Source organism: Helianthus annuus, chromosome 2 (genome assembly GCF_002127325.2).
Source record: "Helianthus annuus cultivar XRQ/B chromosome 2, HanXRQr2.0-SUNRISE, whole genome shotgun sequence".
In the NCBI taxonomy this organism is placed as follows: domain Eukaryota; kingdom Viridiplantae; phylum Streptophyta; class Magnoliopsida; order Asterales; family Asteraceae; genus Helianthus; species Helianthus annuus.
In genome coordinates, this window is record NC_035434.2 from 110,894,516 (window position 1) to 110,915,480 (window position 20,965).

General features: G+C 36.5%; 2 protein-coding genes across 2 annotated transcripts; both read right to left on the reverse strand.

Annotated features, from left to right (window-relative positions):
- Positions 1 to 809: 809 nt before the first annotated feature.
- On the reverse strand, positions 810 to 2,453 carry LOC110894206 (zinc finger MYM-type protein 1-like). Its single transcript, XM_022141401.1, has one exon. The coding sequence runs from the start codon at positions 2,451 to 2,453 to the stop codon at positions 810 to 812; it is 1,644 nt and encodes a 547-aa protein (XP_021997093.1).
- Positions 2,454 to 14,865: 12,412 nt separating this feature from the next.
- Positions 14,866 to 15,981, reverse strand: LOC110894198 (golgin subfamily A member 6-like protein 22). Its single transcript, XM_022141390.1, has one exon. The coding sequence runs from the start codon at positions 15,979 to 15,981 to the stop codon at positions 14,866 to 14,868; it is 1,116 nt and encodes a 371-aa protein (XP_021997082.1).
- Between the last annotated feature and the right edge of the window lie 4,984 nt (positions 15,982 to 20,965).

Consider the following 20,965-nt stretch of genomic DNA (forward strand, 5'->3'; position numbering starts at 1 on the left):
GCGGCGAAAAATATCGCTTGAATTGCCTTCTCATGATTGGGAGTTAAGCAAGATTGTTTGGTAATATCCAATATGATTAAGATATTGTCATATTTCTTATTGACATTTATTTAGCTTTATGGGACTTGGGATGTTATGGTCAAAAATAAATTAGCTGTTACAGTTTTTTTATTTTTAAATTTTTTTTTTCAATATATATTTGCAATAAATGGTTAGAACAAATTACAAATCATGGGTTGGTAGACGGGCAACAAGCTGCGCCGCCACCCCCTTTTGAATTGCAAATCCTACTCGGCTAAACACATAACTATGGCCTACAGACACTGTCGCATGCGCAAGTGCTGCCTTTTGAACCCGCTTCAAGAAACCGGACGCCACAGGGGCCAGACAACCAAAGGTATCGAACGCGAAAAGAAGGAAGGCATGTTGATTATCTATGCAGGCCTGCTCGTGCTTGGATATTTTCCCCGCCTCAGCCTTCCGCGTCGCTTGCCCTGGAACAAAACCAGAGCTTGTTTTTAAATAGAACTTGTTTTTAGTTTCTTTTATAAATCTTCATCGAATCATAATTTGTTGTCATTAACGTCTTCGATAGCAAACACCAGAGCTGTTCCTACGTTTTCGGAGGCCCTAATCGAACTACGAAGTGGTGGCCCTTTTGCAAAATTATCATTTTCAACATATTTAGTAACAAAACCCTCCTTCTTTATCCGGGCTTGGGACCGGCAATTATAAACTAAAAAGTTTATAATTGGCGTAGTTAAATTTTTTTTTGAAAGTCATATGTTTTCTATAATTATAGTATATGTTTAAATAAAATCTACTTTTCTAGCTTTAACCGAGGCAAATTGTTTGATGAAATTATCGTAATCAAGTTCTTCAAAAAAATATTTTTCAATTGACATAATAGCTAAACTGTTTAATCTTTCTTGTGACATTGTAGATCTTAAGTAATTTATTATTAGTTTTAATTTGGAAAAGCTACGTTCTGCAGTAGCAACGGTTACATGAATGGTTAACACAATTCTATAGGCGATATATGCATTTGGAAAAGAATTAAAATTTTTAATATAAGTTAATATATTAGTAAGTGTGCCAGATTCTACATGTATAATTTCTCTTAGCATTTTTAGTTCTTCAAATAAATCTAAACCATCAATATCAATATGATTATCATAGTTCCAAAACTTTTTCAGATAAATGCACTTCTCTTTTAAAATTTTTTGATCTAAAGATTTTAACTTTTTTATACTAAACAAAAAACCAAAAATTTGTTCGAACTCTTTAAACTGAGCAAATCTACTTCCGAATGAAACACTAGCTTGATCTACTATGTATAAAAAGTAATCCGTTCTAAAACAATCAATAGGAGTTTTCAAAGTCTCATTATCAACATTTTCATCAAATCTTCTATTTCTACGAATAACACGTTTTTCACGAAAACTAGGTTCAATGCCCATCTTTAAAGCAAGTTCTTTAGCCTCAATCATAGCATTTTCAAACCCTTCATCCCTAAAGTTTTTAAAATAAATAATAAGTCCATCTAGTTGTTTTATAGCAATATTAATACCCATATCTTTTGATTGTAAGTTTTTACTAACTACATTAATAGCATGTAAAACCTCATACCAAATAACCATCGCTAATAAAAATTCAAATTTTTCCAACTCATTTTCAACTAATGATTTAGCCTCGCTTTTAACATTAGCCTCAGTACTATCACGATACAAATCCATTAATGCATCTCTTAGTTTTGGAGCTTGAAACCTAATTGCTTTAACACTTTCTAATCGACTTTCCCAACGTGTTTGTGATAATGATTTAAGAGTTAAATATGGTATATTATCTTGTACAATTTTCCATATTTTAGTGGATGATGCAAAAATAGAATAAATACGTTGTATGGTTCCAAAAAAATCTTGAACTTTGTCACAAGCGCTAGCCATATCAGAAATAATTAAATTTAAACTATGACAACAACATAGAGCATAAAAGGCTCTAGGATTAACTTCTAACAATCTTTTTTGTACTCCCTTATGTTTTCCTTTCATATTTGAACCATTATCATAACATTGACCTCTAAGGTCATCCACATTAAGTCCTATTCTATTAAGTTCCTCACTAATAGAATTAAAAAGACCTTTAACAGTTGTATCATTCACTATTAAAAATTCTAAAAAGTATTCTTTAATTTCTATTGAAGTTGGCGAAATATCTAAACATCGTAAGATAATGGACATTTGTTCTTTGTGGCTTATATCGGGTGTGCAATCAAGAATAATTGAAAAATATTTAGCTTCTTTAACCTTTTTAATAATTTTTGTTTTGACCTCATTTGATAATAAATGTATTAGTTTATTTTGCATTCTGGGTCCAAGATAATGATTATGAATTTCTTTATTTTGTATGCGTCTAACATGTTCTTGCATTATCGGGTCAAATTCTGCAATCATCTCAATACCGGCTAAAAATAAACCATTGTTTTCTTCATACAATTGTTCATTTGTCCCACGAAATGCTAAATTATGTGTACCAAGACTCTTTACAAGGGCAATAATTCTTTTTAGCACATTTCTCCAATGTTCTTTTTCTTTATTTATTTAATTTTGATTTTGTTTATCGATTGTCTTATTTTTCGCCAATCTTATTTCTAATTCCATCCATGTTCTCATATTGTTAATATGTACTTTAATTTTTTCATGTTCTTTTAATTTACTACTAATATTTTTCCAATCGTTATTACCTTCTTTAACTAAGCTACTAATACATTGATTCACGTTAAACAATTTACAACAAAAACAAAATGCTCTATCTAAATCTATAGAATAAATCAACCATTTTCTTTCTAGCGTTTCACCATTTGGTAATGTTCGCATATAGTGAGATGTATTAAAGCTTCTTGAGTGTTCATCTTGTGGAAAATCGTAATCATGAATTTTAATCGGGCCTTTTTCTACGAGTATATCTCTTAGATCAATATTAATATTATTCCATTGACTTGGATCAACAAAATTTATAGGTATTTCATCGGTGTAAATTCATCATTTGTAGGTTTTTCGTCGTTTGTAGGTTCATTATTTGTAGGTGTATCACTATCGTTTGTAGGTTGACTTGTTGTAGGCATACAAAATTTTAGAAGTGCTCCCTTTTGTGATTCAATTAAAGCTTCTTGTTTACGTTTTTTTTTTTTTTTTTTTTTTTTTTTGCCTTTTTGAATGATCGGATTCAAAAGTTCGAATTCGATTTGACATTGCTAAAATATAAATCTATTTAAGAGATGGATAATGAGCCCTAATTCCCTAAACAACAACTTTTTCAGAAAATTCGCAAATTATGAAAGAAGAATAAGCCCTAATTCCCTAAACAACAACTTGATTCAGGAAAAAAGCAAATTATGAAAGAAGAATAAGCCCTAATTCCCTAAACAACAACTTGATTCAGGAAAAAAGTCAAATATCTAACCTGTGCCACTGACTTCCGAGTTCCGAGAATCTGAGTGTCTAAGACTCTATGCCACCGAGTTCCGAGAACTGATAATCCATGTCTGCCACAAATCAAGATTCCGAGAACGGATATCAATCGAGAACCGAGCACTGAGGGTTTGTAAGTTTGTTAATTTGTTTGATGACTGACAAAACTGAATGGAGAAGAATATATAGACGTTAATACCTGTAACCAATCGACGATTCAGGCGACGACATCGTGAATTCCAACCTGCAAAGCCGCCACCGTTCATTATGTCCTCTCTGTGCGACGTTTCAGGCGACGATTCGTGAATGTTGTGGGAGACCGAGACAGCAGCTACTTTCAATGTCTCAGAAGTTCAGGCGACGATTTGGGCCTTTTAGTTTCTTCTCAATAGCCGATTCAGGCCTTTTCTGTGAGCTTCTTATTTATGTTTAGTATAAAATAAAAAAAAATGGGCCTAGTATATAAAGAACCATCAAAAAATTTGGAGGCCTTTAATTTTGGGTGGCTCTAGGCCTGTGCCTAGGGTGGGAAGCCCATTGGGCCGGCTCTGGCAAACACACCCGTCAATAGTAACTCTCCATCAATAGCAAGTCTCTAAAAAGGGAACTAATCATTCTAGGAAGTAGACTTCAACCGTTTTTAATATCAATTCTAGCAATCAATGTCTCAACAGAATTTTTTTTTTGTCAAGAAGGATGAGCATACGTAAGACAGTTATCACTTAAGACTGAGTCGATCCAGTATTGATCGTTAACTTCAACTGGAGATCGACTTTTTGTCATTTCCTTCTGAACAAAATCTTCATTACAAATTCTAACTAACTGAAGCTTATCTAAGCTAACCAACACTTATACAACTTCTACTTTTTAGAAATAACATATAATGTGGCCTATAGATCATTTAAGTTAACTTTACCAATATGACATAACTGGTCCCTAATAATTACTTGATGGAAATAATTGTGAATGTTTATAAATTAAGGGACGATTATGATTTCCCTTTAGATGCTTTTAATATAGAGAATGCTAAGAGTTTTGAGTAACTTATAAATGGATAATCATCTTATGATTTCAGTGGTTCATTCATACTAAAACAGTCGTAAAACTCTTAAACCAACAAAATAATGAATTCTCTTTAAGTCTCCATCACTCAAATGCATCATAATGGGAATCATGACATCATCATCATCATCATCATTATCATCATCTGCGGAGAAGATAACCATTCCCACAAGTAAGTGCCTCTCATTTTATGTTTATGCTTTAACTTGATATACATGATTAGAGTTTTATGTATGTATGAGATATAATTAACATGTGGTATCAGAGCATCTCACTTTCACAATTTTGTTTGGTGATTCGTGATCGTCTCTTGCGTTTCATTATGACTGCTTGAACGAAACCACAAACAAAACTTTTTTTGGTTCACTCATTTCGTTCATAATACTTGAATTTTGGTCAAATCCAAAGCGAAGCCAAAATTCAGACAGAACATTAACTTGGTTTTTATTTATGTATGTTCATATCACATTAATTTTGGTCAGAGCCAAAGCGAAGCCAAAGTTCATGTAGAACAATAAGTTAATCGATTATGTATGTTCATAATACACGAATCTTGGTCAAAAGCTAAAGTGAAGCCAAAGTTTGTGTAGAGAAATAAGACAATCTGTTATTTATGTATCTTCATAATGGCTGAATTTTGGTCAAAGTCAAAGCGAAGCCAAAATTCATGTAAAACCTTAAGTTAGTATGTTATTTACTTATTTTGGTGTTATAGTAGACTATATCTTCAATATAATATTTTTTGTTTGCCTTACGTGATTACCCCATAATGTAAATCACTCCAAGTTTCTTCTTTAAGTTTGAATCCCATCTATTTCATCAATTCTAGTTTAAAAAACCTAAGATGTTTTGCTTACAAAGAGTTTCTACAAAATTTGCTCTTATTGGATTGTTGATAATCTTTTAAGACATGACAATCCTACTGCTCTTTTCTGATAAACATATTATGGAAGAAAATTAGTGTCACGGCCCCCGACCCAGTTTAACCCGTTTCAGGAGCCGCGGGACAAAAATCCCGTGATATTTGTTTATGTGATTTTAGCAGCGGAATTCTTTAACATCAAGATCGTTATAAAGCTAAAAACTTTTCCCGATTATTTTATTTCACAATTCGGGCTAAAACCCCGATAATTTACAATAATAAGATTTTTCTGATAAATCTTTATTTCAAAACATATTTCTTTATTTTATACTGAGCCACTATCTTAAGCTTGGAATGCTCTCCAGCACTTTTCCTGAATTACAGTAGATCACCTGAAACATGTTTGAAAAAGGTTTTTGTCAGCGGGGAAATACTGAGTGAATCATTCATTTTACTAAAAACGACACATTTGTTATAATTCACAGTATTAAGATCTTTTACATATGTTTCTGATATCAACCAATTACCCACAGTATTTGTCACTCGACCGGATCTGTGACAGTGGTCATATCACCATTGGCTGCCCCAATGAATGACGTATCACTAAATTTTAGGTTCGTCCACCTAAAGTGATAAAAACAGTAGTAATGTGCACAATACTCCGCATACTGGCTGTAATTTGGTGATTACATAAACTTAATCACTGTAATTATAACTTTGAAAATAATTTGGAGTATTGTAAAACAGTTGATAAAAAGAGAATGACTCACATTGCAGATTTAATACGGACAGAATATGATTTAGCCTGGTTAACCTAATTTCAATAATAATGCACACAAAACTGGGTTAGTGATCAATACAGCAGTCACGATAACTCACGAAATCAAATTCTCACAATGAACGACAAAGTGCAATACTTAAACATTCATCGATTTAACGACGAACGACAAAGTATAACCCAATGTGGGCAGCACTTAAACATTCTTTGGATATATTGATCTCGGAAAATGAATCGTAATAGCGATCGAGTGATTACCCTGTTTTGCGGCAGAAATTCTTTCTTAAATCTTGGTACATCTTATTGTTTCCTGGGTGTATAGTATACCTAGATTTATGAGCTTCCTCTAAAATCTTTGATCTTAAATTTCCCTGCTTAGGTACCCAAATTCTGCTTTTGTGGAACTTCCAAATTCCATCATTTCCTTGTTCCAATTCTTTTAAGTAACCTTTCATTCCTTCGGCATCGTCCTTGATTGCCGTTTCTTGAATTTCTTTCAATTGTTCCATTAAATCTACTTGTAGATTTATTCTAAGAGCACGGACTCGCCTTTGCTTCTCATGATACTTACGACTTAAGGCGTCTGCGACTACGTTTGCCTTTCCTTCGTGATATTGAATATCACAGTCGTAATCACTCAGGATTTCCATCCATCTTCTTTGCCTCATGTTTAACTCTTTTTGCCCAAATATATACCTTAAACTCTTATGATCTGTATAAACAGTAAACTTACTTCCATACAGATAATGTCTCCATATTTTAAGGGCAAAAACTATAGCTCCTAATTCTAAATCATGAGTCGTATAGTTTTCTTCGTGCTTTTTCAATTGTCTGGAAGCATACGCAATTACCTTCTTGCGTTGCATCAACACACATCCGTATCCTAATTTTGAAGCATCACAATATACCTCAAAATCTTCTGTTCCTTCTGGTAAGGCTAAGATTGGAGCATTGGTTAATTTCTGCTTTAAAATTCTGAAGGCCTTTTCTTGTTTAGGTCCCCACTCAAACTTAGTGGCTTTACAGGTTAGCTTAGTTAATGGTACAGCTATCTTGGAAAAATCCTTAATAAACCGTCTATAATACCCGGCTAAACCCATAAAACTTCTAATTTCCATTGCAGTTTGCGGAACCTTCCAATTGGTAATTGCTTCTATCTTAGCAGGATCTACGTGAATACCTTCGTGATTCACCATGTGTCCTAAAAATTGCACTTCTTGTAGCCAAAATTCACACTTCGAGAATTTGGCATATAACTTTTCTTTTCTTAACAAAGTTAAGAGTGCATGCAAGTGTTGACAATGTTCAACCTGACTTTTTGAATAAATAAATATATCGTCTATGAAAACAATTACAAATTTATCCAGATATGGTTTACAGATCCTGTTCATCATGTCCATAAATGCTGCAGGTGCATTAGTTAACCCAAAGGGCATAACTGTAAACTCATAATGTCCATACCTAGTTCTAAAAGCAGTTTTAGGTATGTCTTCTTCTTGAACCTTTAATTGATGATATCCGGAGCGCAAATCTATCTTAGAAAAATATTTAGCGCCTTGTAATTGATCGAAAAGATCATCAATCCTAGGTAATGGGTATCGATTCTTAATTGTAACCTTATTTAACTCTCTATAATCGATACACATTCTCATTGATCCATCTTTCTTTTTCACAAACAACACTGGTGCACCCCAAGGGGATGAACTAGGTTGTATAAATCTTTTGCTTAGTAATTCATCTAATTGCTTCTTTAATTCTAGCATTTCAGTAGGAGCTAATCGATAGGGTGCCTTGGCTATCGGTGTAGTTCCTGGAATTAGATGAATCCTAAATTCTACCTCCCTATCTGGTGGTAACCCAGGTAAATCTTCCGGAAATACCTCTGGGTATTCTGAGACTACAGGAATTTCCTTAAGTTCTTTTCCTTTAGTACGAATGATTACTGAAATCATATATACTATTCCTTGTTTCCGTTCATAATTAGCAACTTTCGTCACTGACATGAACTTGAGCGGCTTTCGAGGTTTATCTCCTGTAATCATGATTACTTTCCCAGTAGGTGATGGAATTTCTATAGAGTTCCTATCACAAATGATTTGAGCATGGTTGGCTATTAACCAATCCATTCCTAACACAACATCAAATTCAGCTAATTTCATAGGCAATAGGTTTGCAGTAAATTTATGACCTGAGAGTTCTATTTCTACTTTTTGCAAAACCTGATTGATTTTTACTGAATTCCCATCTGCAGTTTCGACTGTAAAAATTTGCCTAACGGTAGTTAAGGGTAACTTAAGAGCTTGACAGAATGAAGTATTTATAAAACTTTGGTTTGCACCAGAGTCAAATAATACTTTTGCATAAACGTTGTGAACTAAAAACGTACCGGCATTCTTCTTAGTAGCTCCTTCGGTCGCTTTGGGTTTGTTGTCTACGGGTTTGACTAACTTAGGACATTCTGTTTTGAAATGTCCGGCTTCTCCACAATTGTAACAAATTATGGATTTCTTCCTGCAGTTTTCTTCACGATGTCCTATCGTTTTGCAAAAATTGCAAAGTTTATTACATCTTCCAAAATGATTCTTTTTGCAAATTTTGCAGAATGGCAAAGTTGAGGATTGCCTTGTTCCTTTCTTTTTGAAATTACTATTATTACCCACCCTAAATCCTTGGGTAATTTTCTGGGCTAGTTCCTTCTTCCTATCTTCATCTCTTGTGCGTATCAGTTCATTAGTTAGGGTGTTAGCTAATTCTACTGCATCGTCAATAGTGCGAGGTCTCGCAGCCTTAACGATATTTCGAATTTCGCTAATTAATCCCCAAATATAGCGAGATATGAGTACCGGTTCTGGCGAAGCCAGGTTAGGTACCACTCTAGCATATTCGAAGAATGTCGAAGTATAACCATGACAATCCACACCTAACATCCGATGAGTTAGGAACTTATTTGCCATTTGTTCCTTTTCATATTCAGGACAGAATTTTCTTTCTACCAGACTCTTAAATTCTTCCCAAGTCATAGCATAAGCCCTATCTCTTCCTTTAGCTTGTAACACAGTGTTCCACCATTCGAGTGCTCCTTCTTTAAACAGATTTGATGCGTACATGACTTGATCATCTTTGGCACACTTACTTATTGCAATTACTGCTTCGGTTTTCTCTAACCAACGCAGTGATGCAGTTGCCCCTTCATTGCCTGCAAATTCAGTGGGTTTACAAGCAAGGAATTCTTTTAAAGTGCAACCAGGTGTTGCAGCATTCTGTTTCTTAGGGAGCGGCGTGTGCTGGGATTCATTATCATGATTAACATGATTATTGCCCCCGTTTATACTATTACTGAAGTTATCCTCAATAGTATGTTTACTAGGAATGATTTGCTGCGGTTCGATTGGACTTTTTTCAGCAGCAACAAATGCTGGAATAGCATTGGCTATCCCTTGAGCAACAATATTTTCAATATCTTGTCTAGTCATATATTGATCCCCTGGATGTTGTTCCGACTGATTAACTTCATTTACCGGTTCATTACCACTATTTGCCATCTGATAATATATATAATATTTTTATTAGTATCTGATAATTAGTAATCATACATAAACAATCAGACAATTTACAATACACGTATAGTCAAAACTGTCGATTTCTCGATTCCATTTCATATCCGTTATAGTATGCATCACTACACACAGATCTTTTACAAAGTTTTATTCGGAGTTATGTTACAGACTGATTTCACTATTTACTATACTATTACGCAACTATAGTTTTACCATCTTCCTATCCCTCACCATTTGTTGTTCTAAAAACGCATTTCCCTTTCATCATATTTTCAGGCAATCTGTCCCCCTATCTCCCTGATTCTATTCCCTGCATCCATCAACTCTTCACCGAAATGGCGAAGTTCAGCCATATTCTCAGTGCTCATTGGTGGATTAGGTAGGGGTTCTGGATCGAATTGCGGAAGGAAGGAATAAGGGTCGTTGACAATATTTTGAAATTGCCAATCATTCGTCCACCATTCTTCCATTTCTATAGGTTGAGCGTGGACTATTGGTTCTGGGATTGCTGGTGCAAAATTCATAGGGATTGGATTTTCGATAGGATAGGTAAAAATATTCGTATTGACAGGCTGAATAGTCTCACAGCTTTCTAATAGAAAATCTATTTCATCTTGAAAAGTTGTTCCCTGATTTCGATTGGAGCTCTCTCCGATCTCTATCTGAGTTGGTCTAGAACCTTGTCCTACTTCCATTTCTATTTCCTTAGAATATTCCTCAAACTGTATCTCCATTTGCCTAGAATCTTTCTTAACTTCAATTTCCATTTCCGGCTGTTTACCAGTTTCTTTTGCTATTTCTAAAGGATTGTTTATTTTAGGAAGTTTCGGGACTGGCTTTTTCCTACGGATACGATGTCCCCATACGTAATTCTTCTTTTTCTTTCGTTTTGGCTTTGTCAAAGGTGGAGCATGGAATTCTACAGGTTGGTCCACATCAGCGAAGTATCCAGTAAACTCTTGGGAAACTTCTATATTCACCGGGTAAAGATTGAGGTTCTGAAAAGCTTCAGATATCTCGCTCATGCTGTGTAGCATATATGCAAAATGCACAGAAATGCTAAGTTAAAACTTTGGAACAAAGTTTAACAAATAAACATCGAAGTTTTATTGCACACTATTTGTACAAAATAACAGGAAAGAACACACTCAGATTTATTTATTTATTTACTGAGAAGTGTTATTACTAGACTTAGGGTATTTTAAAGATTTGCATGTTCTGCTACAGTGGCTAGCATATATAAATTTGCCCATTTCTCATCTAGCTTATCTTCCCAAGGTGATTTATTGATTAACTCCTGGGTTTCCTTTTTAATCCTCTTTTCTCGGATTTGCTCTTTACTTTCTTAATAATCATACTCCTTTTTCTAGGAGAAAGCGGTTTCTCATATTGTGCTTTTCGCACAAATATTCCTTCTTCAGGAATTGTAGGGAGCTTTGAAAATTTAGTTTTGGATGAACTTCCCTTTTCGTAGACTGATCTATCTAATTTAAGATAGATATCTTGCAACTTTTGCTTACCCATACTGTAACTAACAAATAGTCAGTTTAATAAAACACATAATCACATAATAGTAATCAGGAAAAATTAAGTATCTTTTAAATACTTAATTAGCTTAACTCAGTGGCTCTGATACCACCTTATTTCTGTCACGGCCCCCGACCCGGTTTGACCCGTTTCAGGAGCCGCGGGACAGAAATCCCGTGATATTTGTTTATGTGATTTTAGCAGCGGAATTCTTTAACATCAGGATCGTTATAAAGCTAAAAACTTTTCCCGATTATTTTATTTCACAATTCGGTCTAAAACCCCGATAATTTACAATAATAAGATTTTTCTGATAAATCTTTATTTCAAAACATATTTCTTTATTTTATACTGAGCCACTATCTTAAGCTTGGAATGCTCTCCGGCACTTTTCCTGAATTACAGTAGATCACCTGAAACATGTTTGAAAAAGGTTTTTGTCAGCGGGGAAATACTGAGTGAATCATTCATTTTACTAAAAACGACACATTTGTTATAATTCACAGTATTAAGATCTTTTACATATGTTTCTGATATCAACCAACTACCCACAGTATTTGTCACTCGACCGGATCTGTGACAGTGGTCATATCATCATTGGCTGCCCCAATGAATGACGTATCACTAAATTTTAGGTTCGCCTACCTAAAGTGATAAAAACAGTAGTAATGTGCACAATACCCCACATACTGGCTGTAATTTGATGATTACATAAACTTAATCACTGTAATTATAACTTTGAAAATAATTTGGAGTATTGTAAAACAGTTGATAAAAAGAGAATGACTCACATTGCAGATTTAATACGGACAGAATATGATTTAGCCTGGTTAACCTAATTTCAATAATAATGCACACATTACTGGGTTAGTGATCAATACAGCAGTCACGATAACTCACGAAATCAAATTCTCACAATGAACGACAAAGTGCAATACTTAAACATTCATCGATTTAACGACGAACGACAAAGTATAACCCAATGTGGGCGGCACTTAAACATTCTTTGGATATATTGATCTCGGAAAATGAATCGTAATAGCGATCGAGTGATTACCCTGTTTTGCGGCAGAAACTCGAAAGCAGTGTGTGTTTAATTGTAGTATAACGACTGTAACTCAACGTACAGACAGCAACTTTACGTCGTTTTCATTTCCAATTTCAAGTCCCAAGGTCGGCTATTTATAGTGAATTTTGGGACTCCCTTACGGACCGTATGGCTTTTCCCTTTACGGTCTGTAAAGGGTGCAGTCTATATACCTAAGCTAGCTGAGTTCGGGACTAGCTTTGCTGATTCATTAAAAATTCGAATTTCAATCTGTACAGCAAACTTTAGGGATAATTATCACTATGGTTTAACCCCCCCTGAGTTTTAGGGGCCCTGATCCTAATTCCGATTGTTCCGAAAATTTTAGGGTTAGTGCAGAATTATTTGGGTGTCTCAATTAGGGTTTCCTTATTGACTAGTTATCATTCTAATTATAAATTTTAATGAGAGTTGTTACAATTAGAGCATGACCAGTGGGATAAGTCAACCATTATATATCTAATGATAATAAAAAAAAACTCATTAAATTATTGCTATCATGGTAGCTATTTCAAATTCTGAATTTCCTAAGACTAATCTGTTTTCTTTGGAAGAATCAAAATAACTCCTAATACGCATGCATTTACTCTAGATTCTAGCCATAAAGGTTCGCTGGCATCTATGAATACATCATGATGTACAATACCATGACCCATAATTTAAGGGTTTACACATGGAAATCAGTACACTTTTATGTGCATTACTGTTTTGGTCAAAAATCACCCTAAGGATAATGTAACCAAATTTGTTTGTAAGATAGAGTGCTTGTATGAATATAATTATTGTAAAACTGGAAATGTAAACGAAACACAAAGATTTATACGAGGAGAAGCCCTTAATCACTAGTAGATCGTCGGCATAGAAACCTCGGGTGGTGAAAACTATCGACCACTAAGTATATTAGCTAGCAAACTTCAATACAACTTTGGAAGTTGATCAAGTGTGGTACAATGATGAATGTATGTTCGTCGAGAGTGTTGAGTGATGTTAGCTTTATGTGTAGATCCCAATATCAATCCGGATCACAGTGGTTGGTTGTTTTAGCCCAAAACACCTATTGATTAAGTGTTTGAACTATAAAAGGTTAAGAATGATCAAAGATGAAGGTGAAGCTAATGGATTAATGAATACAACAAGTGTTGTATTGAATCCAAACAATAGTGTAAATCAATAGAGCACCTTGGATATCAGATTAGAGCACAAGAACAATGATTGAATGTAAACAACACCAATATTCATTAAGAGAGCAAAAAGCTTAAAATGGTTACAATACAAGGGCTATATATAGTGTTCCTGACTAGCCAGCAAATTTATAAATTTGCTGGAATCTTAACTACACTAAGTCAGGATTCCTAATTCTAGAGAATTACAAAATAAGCCCCTATACTATTAAATTAGCTACAAACGACTATAAAACTAATCCAGCACAAGTATAAACGATCTCAAAAGTTCCAACAATATCCCCCCTAGATCGTTGCATACTTATCTTTTCATTCTTCAGGTGTTTCCGCTGGATTCTTTGTTGCTGACTTTTCAGGCTCTTTGGGATTGTCTTGGTTAGTTGTCATTTCGGGTGGTGCTTGAGTTTCGATTGATGCAGCCGGAGTTTCTTGAGTAGTAACAGCTTCACTGATTGGTTGATCCTCCATAGTGGCCTCATATGTGGATGAGGCCGGAGCTGATGATGTTGTGGTGGGTTCAGTTGTTGAGGCAGAGGTCTTTTCTTTCTTTCGTTCATGCTTCTTTTTCTTCCTTGCCTCCTTCTTCTTTTCCTCTGTTTCTTTTCGTTCCTCAATTTTGTCTACAATATCCAGCATTTCTCTCTTTAACTTCCAGGCTCTTTCGACCGCTCTCTGAAATAGCATAGCCTCCTCAGGATTTGCATTACCAGCTCCCATGTTTATGCGGCTTGCATTCAACACCGTTAGATCGGAGAGCCCAAACATAAACACGTCCATAGGATCCAAGATTCGAATATCCACGTTTTCGTTGGATTTGATCACAGCTTCACCAGTTTTGCTGTCATAGAACCATTTCTTGAAATCTTTGAGGGCAACAGGAATTTCTTCAGGAAGTTTGATTCTCGTGACAACTTTAGCAGGGTTGATCACCCACGTCACCTTTCCTTTCCCTGTCATTGGATCTATGGTTGTTTTCGAAACTCTCCGTCTTGGACGCTGAGACCTGTGATTAGGGAAACCCTTGTTGCATTCTTTAGGGATCAGGCCTTCAAAGTCTCTGCCAATGCCTCTTTCTTTTGGATTTAGAAGGTCCAGACGGCCAAGCTCACGTAAATCCCACCTAGGAAGTGTAAAGAGATCAAATCCAGTCTGAAAGTACTGGATCACGCCACCTCGTCTTTTAACCACAAAATTTCCTCTCAGATTGTTGTACATCCAGCTAATGATTCTGTCGGTAGCTTCACTCTTTTCGACAGTTATCACCTGATAAAAATCAGGGAGTCTTTCTCTTTCTTTCTTGAACCATTCTGGATGCTGGGGAGAGAAAGTTTTTCCATCTTCTTACTCATACAATACTTCTTCTGCTAGACCCCGTTCAATGAATCTGGCTGGCATATCATCTCTATCAAATTCTTCCTCATCACTTTCATCTCCTTCAGTTACCCTCTCGACCGATTCCATGCGTCTTTTCTTAGCTTCAGCTTCTTTCTCCTTTCTGGCAGTTTCTTCCTCTATGAAAGTTTCAAAGTCGAAGATTTCATCAAAGGAAAACATGGGCTTTATTTTCATCTGCTCGCACATATTTCTCATCATTCTATATAATTTCTCTAACCCCATCTGCTGGAATCTGATAAACTTTGATTGCTTGGCCATGTAGGCGTTCATCTCTTTGTTCTTCTTACGCTGATCTTTAATCTTCTCTCTCAGGATGTTTGTGTCGTTTACTTGGTTTTTGAGAAGGCAGATTTCCTTAGCCACAGATGGACCGGTGTCTTTAATGAGTTTATCGTAAAGCTCTTGAAAGGGACGAACCCTTTGTGGCAGGACTGGTGGCCTTGAAAACCTCGTCGGCTTTACAGGAGATACTTTGGAAGATCTTTCATCTGTCGTTTTCTTGCTCACTGAGGCTTCATCAGGATCGACTATCAAAGTATCAACGAAGTCATTTAGTGACTGAACTTCTTCTGTAACGACCTCTGGTCTTTCGGAAGCAGACATCTCTTTTCTCTTGAGTTTCTTCTCCCTCTTTTCTTTTTCTTGCAGGGCATGAATTTCTTTCATATCTCTGATATGTTGGCGCTGTTCTTCAGATTCGGCCGCTCTGAAGCTTGTACCCATCAGTCTTTCAGGATTTTCAGATGCCTTCTTTTTCTTAGGTGGCTCATCTTCAGCAGCATGTTTTCCCTTCAAACGCTCTTCTTTTTCAGCAGTTTCTGCTTGAGCTTGTGGAGCTCTTTGTTGTTTTTCTTTAAGTGCCTCTCTGTATTTTCTATATGCTTCTTTCACCAGTGGCAATCTTTTAGCTGGATACATCCAGTCGTGCAGCATTACCCATTCATTTGTCTTGATTTCTGTATACTGGCGACTTGTAGGAACGTGAAATGTGTAGAGATCTCCATCGTTTGGAGGATTCTTGTATTGATCATTGATTAACATTTGGATGAACCTTGGATACATCGCCCAAGTCGGCCCACTGACATTTTCTAGCATGTTGTTGAAGATTAAACCAGAGATGTTGAACTTTTGATTCACACATAAATTTAACATAGCTGCCGATCATTCCAAATTTAATCCGTCGAACCCACCTTTGCGATGAACTAAACTCATAGCAAATACGTGAACAATGAACCTCCAGTCCCTTGTGAGTCCACCTTTTTTAATCTCATTCTTTTGCCAAAAGTCTCCTACATACCCCATTCCCCGAAATCCGTCCAAGATATCATCTTTTCTCAACAAAATTGGATCGTTTGCGTTGTCTTGCAGCTTTAAAACTTTGCGAATTCTTTCTTCAGTCACCTCTATTCGTTTGTTGCACACAGTTGAAGACATCCCTCTGGCGTTATTGATAGTTTCAGGCTTCGCGTTTTCCCAGAACTCTCGAATGTGGGTTTTGTATACTTTAACAGCTGTTTCGACCGCGTAGCCGATTCTGCTTGATCGAACCCATCTAGCTGCATCCTCAAAGTCCTGTGGAACCTGCTCCAGATTGATGCTTTGATTGTGTTTTGACGTTTTATCCCATTCAATGTTCTTCACCATCCTGCTTTGGACATGAAAAACGAAGCAAGTTAGAGAAATTTTGAAATATAGAGATATTTACAGGAAAAGCTGAAGACAATATTTACAAAAAAATTTTGAATTTTAAAACAATTTAAATTGAATTTGATTAATTAAAACAATTAAGAAAATTAGTTTGTGTATAATTTCGCTGCTAGGTCATTGATTGTCTTTGCCGGTACTTGTGGTCGAGATCCGGAGATTTCATCGGCAACACAATGATTGGTCTTTAATAATTCCGCTAGCGAACTTGGCGGTGATCGAGATTAGATCCCGAAATGACCCATCAGCGAAGACAATTTTACACCGGAAACAGAAGAGATTTGATCTCGGATACGATCTGTCAGCGAAGACAGTCCATTCACGATAACGACAGTGTTTTGATCTCGGAAACGATCTACTAGCGAAGACATTAGTCTAGACCGCTTCACTAGCGAAATAGACTAATTCGCTGGTTGCTCGAACTCGCGTTCGAGACTTTTGAGATTCCATGTTAAATTCGCTGTGTTCATGTCTAATTCGCTGTCATCATCGATTTCTTATAAAACCCTTTTTAAAACCCTAACAGTTATTATCCGATTGATCAGACATGTATTTTAAACAGATCAAGACATGTGCGGGCATTTTAATATCAGCTTTACCTGGTTTCATGCTCATAACATACTTCACCAATAACCCTAACTGATTTGAGATTTAAGGACAATGAGTAATGGATTAAAGCATGAACAATTAGAACAGCTAACCGGAATTATAAGACAAAGAATGCAAGGGTTGAGATCGTTGAACATCAATCCGAAGATTACCTGATGAGCTTTGAATGTCACTGAATCTTGTGAAAGTTTAAAGTAACGTTGATTCTGATCTTGTAAAAGTTTAATGTGATGTTGATTCGGTTTTAGAGAGAAGATGATGAAGGATTTTGAGAAGATTTTAAAAAAAATGACGGTTAAGGATATTTATAGAGAAAATTAGATATTCAGCGAAATAGTTATTTCGCTGGTATCTTAATTTCGCCGCCATAGGTCAGATTTCAAAACAATTTTAATTTCGCTCGTGAATTTCAAACTTTCTCGTAAAACATGCCCAGTTTTGGTTAAAATATTTTAAATTACGTAATATTCACAAACTTGCTAAAATTTAGGCCATTTTGACTCCGAACTTCGAATTTCCAGCTCTGGGAGGTTCCATTTGATGCAGATTTTCTTGAAATATTCAACACTCGCCGACTTACCTGCAGAAGATCATATTGCCAACACTTGCCAATTTCTTTATTTATTATTATTATTATTTACTAACCAGGACACAAGAAAAACTGCCAGTATGTTTGTCCGTTTAAATCCATGTATCCTTCTTTCAACGTGCCTTTGGAGAGCGCTTTTATCATGTTTTTGGTAATATTGACAAGTCTTCAATGGCCCCCACACAAGCTATTGAGAATAGAATCATTTAGCCCCCGTGAGTCCCACATCAGGACATACCCCCGCGATCAAGGTATGCGCAAAGATTCCTCATAACGGGTGAGTATATTGGTTTCATTCTCTTCAACGATAGAGCGGAGATCAGGTCTGTACTTTCATACAACAGAGATCCCAAGAACTATCGAGGGCTAAGACAGATAGTTTGGTGAACAGGTCAGTACTTCCGTACAGCAGAGTGACCAAACTATTCTATCTAAGGTTTTGGCCAAATTTGGCACTTATTATGAAAAGGGTTTGGCCCCTTTTTTTAAGGCACTTATTATTAAAAGGCTATCATAGCGTCTAGGTCAGCATGTATCTAGATGCAGCAGAAGAACAACTATGATATCCCCCGAATGAAATACCAATATAAACACCCGAAATCTCAGACTTTGGCAATATGTCAACACAAGATTCAAGACCATTAAGCCATATGCCGCAACGTGTTACCCACTGAGATGCGTAATGCCTGAGAAAAGCCAGAATTCTTGTGTAGACATTATGTTTTGCTCCCTAACAGCAGTTTACTCGTCGGTGTTGCTGAATCTACCGACACGTCGTTGCTTGGTACCCCGATTTCTTTTTGCTTTCTGTTTTTGCAAGAAATGACAAAGCTTTAGCAATTTTCTATCACTTCCTTTAGTAGGAGTCAGACATAAGCATATGTTTTTGAATTTTTGAATTTTTGAATTTTCTGAGCATATCCCCCCTAAAATCTTTATTTTCGTGAGTCCATTTGCCCGAAAATAAAATTTTAAACAGAAAATCTTTTTGGTGGGCGACGTTTTTCGTTACTTGTTTTACTCTCAACAAACGTTTTTTTTTAACAAAGGATAGTGTATTTACGGACAGTTTGGATCACAAGATTCATTTCCATTCAACGAAATTAACCATTTCCAACCAGGTTACCAGCTGGTTGAATCGAGTTTTATCAAAGGCTTTCGTGAAAATGTCGGCCCGCTGCTGTGTTGTATCCACTGGCACCACTTGAATATACCCCTTCTCGTAGGCATCTCGAATTGCGTGAATTCGAATTTCAATGTGCTTTGTTCTTGAGTGGTGTATGGGATTCTTCACAATTCCCAGACATGCTTCATTGTCGATGAATATAGGAGTCTTCATGATGTTGATTCCATAATCCAACAACTGATTTTGTATCCAGAGAACTTATGAACAGCAATTGTAGGCCGCGATGTATTCTGCCTGAGCTGTTGAGGTGGACACCGTTGTCTGCTTCTTGCTTTGCCATGAAATTAAACGATTTCCCAAGAATTGACATCCTCCTGATATGGACCTGCGATCTACTTGACAACCTGCATGATCACTGTCAGAATAGGCAATAAGATCAAAATTACTATCTTTAGGATACCAAAGACCTAGTTTCGGAGTTCCTTTGAGATAGCGAAAGATGCGCTTTACAGCAGTTTCGTGTGATTCCTTGGGATTTGTCTGAAATCGAGCACAAAGACAGACGACCCACATAATGTCCGGCCTGCTAGCCGTCAAGTACATCAGAGAACCGATCATCGAGCGATAAAAGGATTTGTTTACTGGTTTTCCTTGTGGATCTAGAGTAAGCTCTGTCTGAGAGGCGAACGGGGTGCTGGCAACTTTACAGTCGTTCATGTTGTACTTCGTGAGAATATCCCGAATGTACTTGGCCTGATGAATGAGAATCCCATCCTCCTTTTGCTTCACTTCTAGCCCTAAGAAGAAATTCAGCTCCCCTATCATGCTCATTTCGAATTTTGCCTTCATGACGGTCTTGAATTCTTTGCACAACTCCTCGTTAGTCGACCCGAAAATGATATCGTCGACGTAGATTTGAACCAGCATTACATCTTCCCCGATCTTCTTGGTAAAGAGAGTCATGTCGATCGTTCCTCTGGTGTACCCACAGTCTAACAGATAAGTTGACAAAGTCTCGTACCAAGCACGTGGAGCTTGGTGAAGACCATAGAGCGCTTTGTCCAACTTGAAATAACGACCTGGAAAATGAGGATCTTCAAACCCTGGAGGTTGACATACATAGACTTCTTCCTTTACCTTCCCGTAAAGAAAAGCACTCTTTACATCCATTTGAAAAACTTCGAAATTTCTGTATGATGCATATGCCAGGAATATTCTGATTGCTTCCAGTCGTGCAACTGGAGCGAAAACTTCTTTGTAGTCAATCCCTTCCTCCTGACGAAAACCTTGCACCACCAATCTGGCCTTGTTCTTAATTACCACTCCACGATTATCCATCTTGTTACGGAAGACCCATTTAGTACCAATTGGAAACTTTCCTTCAGGTAAGTCTACTAATTCCCAAACTTTAAGCTTGCGAAATTGAGATAGCTCCTCCTGCATGGCCTGGACCCAACTGAAGTCTTGAATAGCATCTTCGATGTCTCGTGGAATGGATTGCGAGAGAAAAGCTGCAAAGAGTCCTTTGTTGATGCTTGACGACTGCCCACGTGTACGCACTCCTTCTTCGACTGCACCTATGACGTTTTCAAGAGGATGATTTCGGTTTGTCTTGTATCCTGCATTTGTCAGAGACTCAATCTGCTGCGGAAGGTTGGTGAAGTGTTCGTCCACGTAAATCACTGGTGGATCATCTTCTTGAGTTGGTTCATCCACATTCGCCTGTGAAGAAGAAGCACCGTTTTCTTGAGTGTTCTCAGGCGAAGTGTCACCAGTTGCTTCATTCACAAAAAATATTGGGTCAGCAGTTGATGGAGATAGACGGGTGGTAAATGGAGTTAGACCAATGTCTGATGAATCAAACAGTGGTTCAACTTGAGTGTCTTCAATGGGTTCTGTTTCTGGAGCATCTTCCGGAATTTCAAAGGTGTTGAAAATCACACCCACATCATAGAACCAATCAGGAGTACTTCCGGTGTTGGTATAGTTTCCTTCTTGAAAGTCAACATAATATGATT

Coding starts and splice junctions, on each gene's coding strand:
- LOC110894198 (XM_022141390.1), bottom strand. CDS start 15,981: ATGTATCCAAGGTTCATCCAAATGTTAATCAATGATCAATACAAGAAT.
- LOC110894206 (XM_022141401.1), bottom strand. CDS start 2,453: ATGATTGCAGAATTTGACCCGATAATGCAAGAACATGTTAGACGCATA.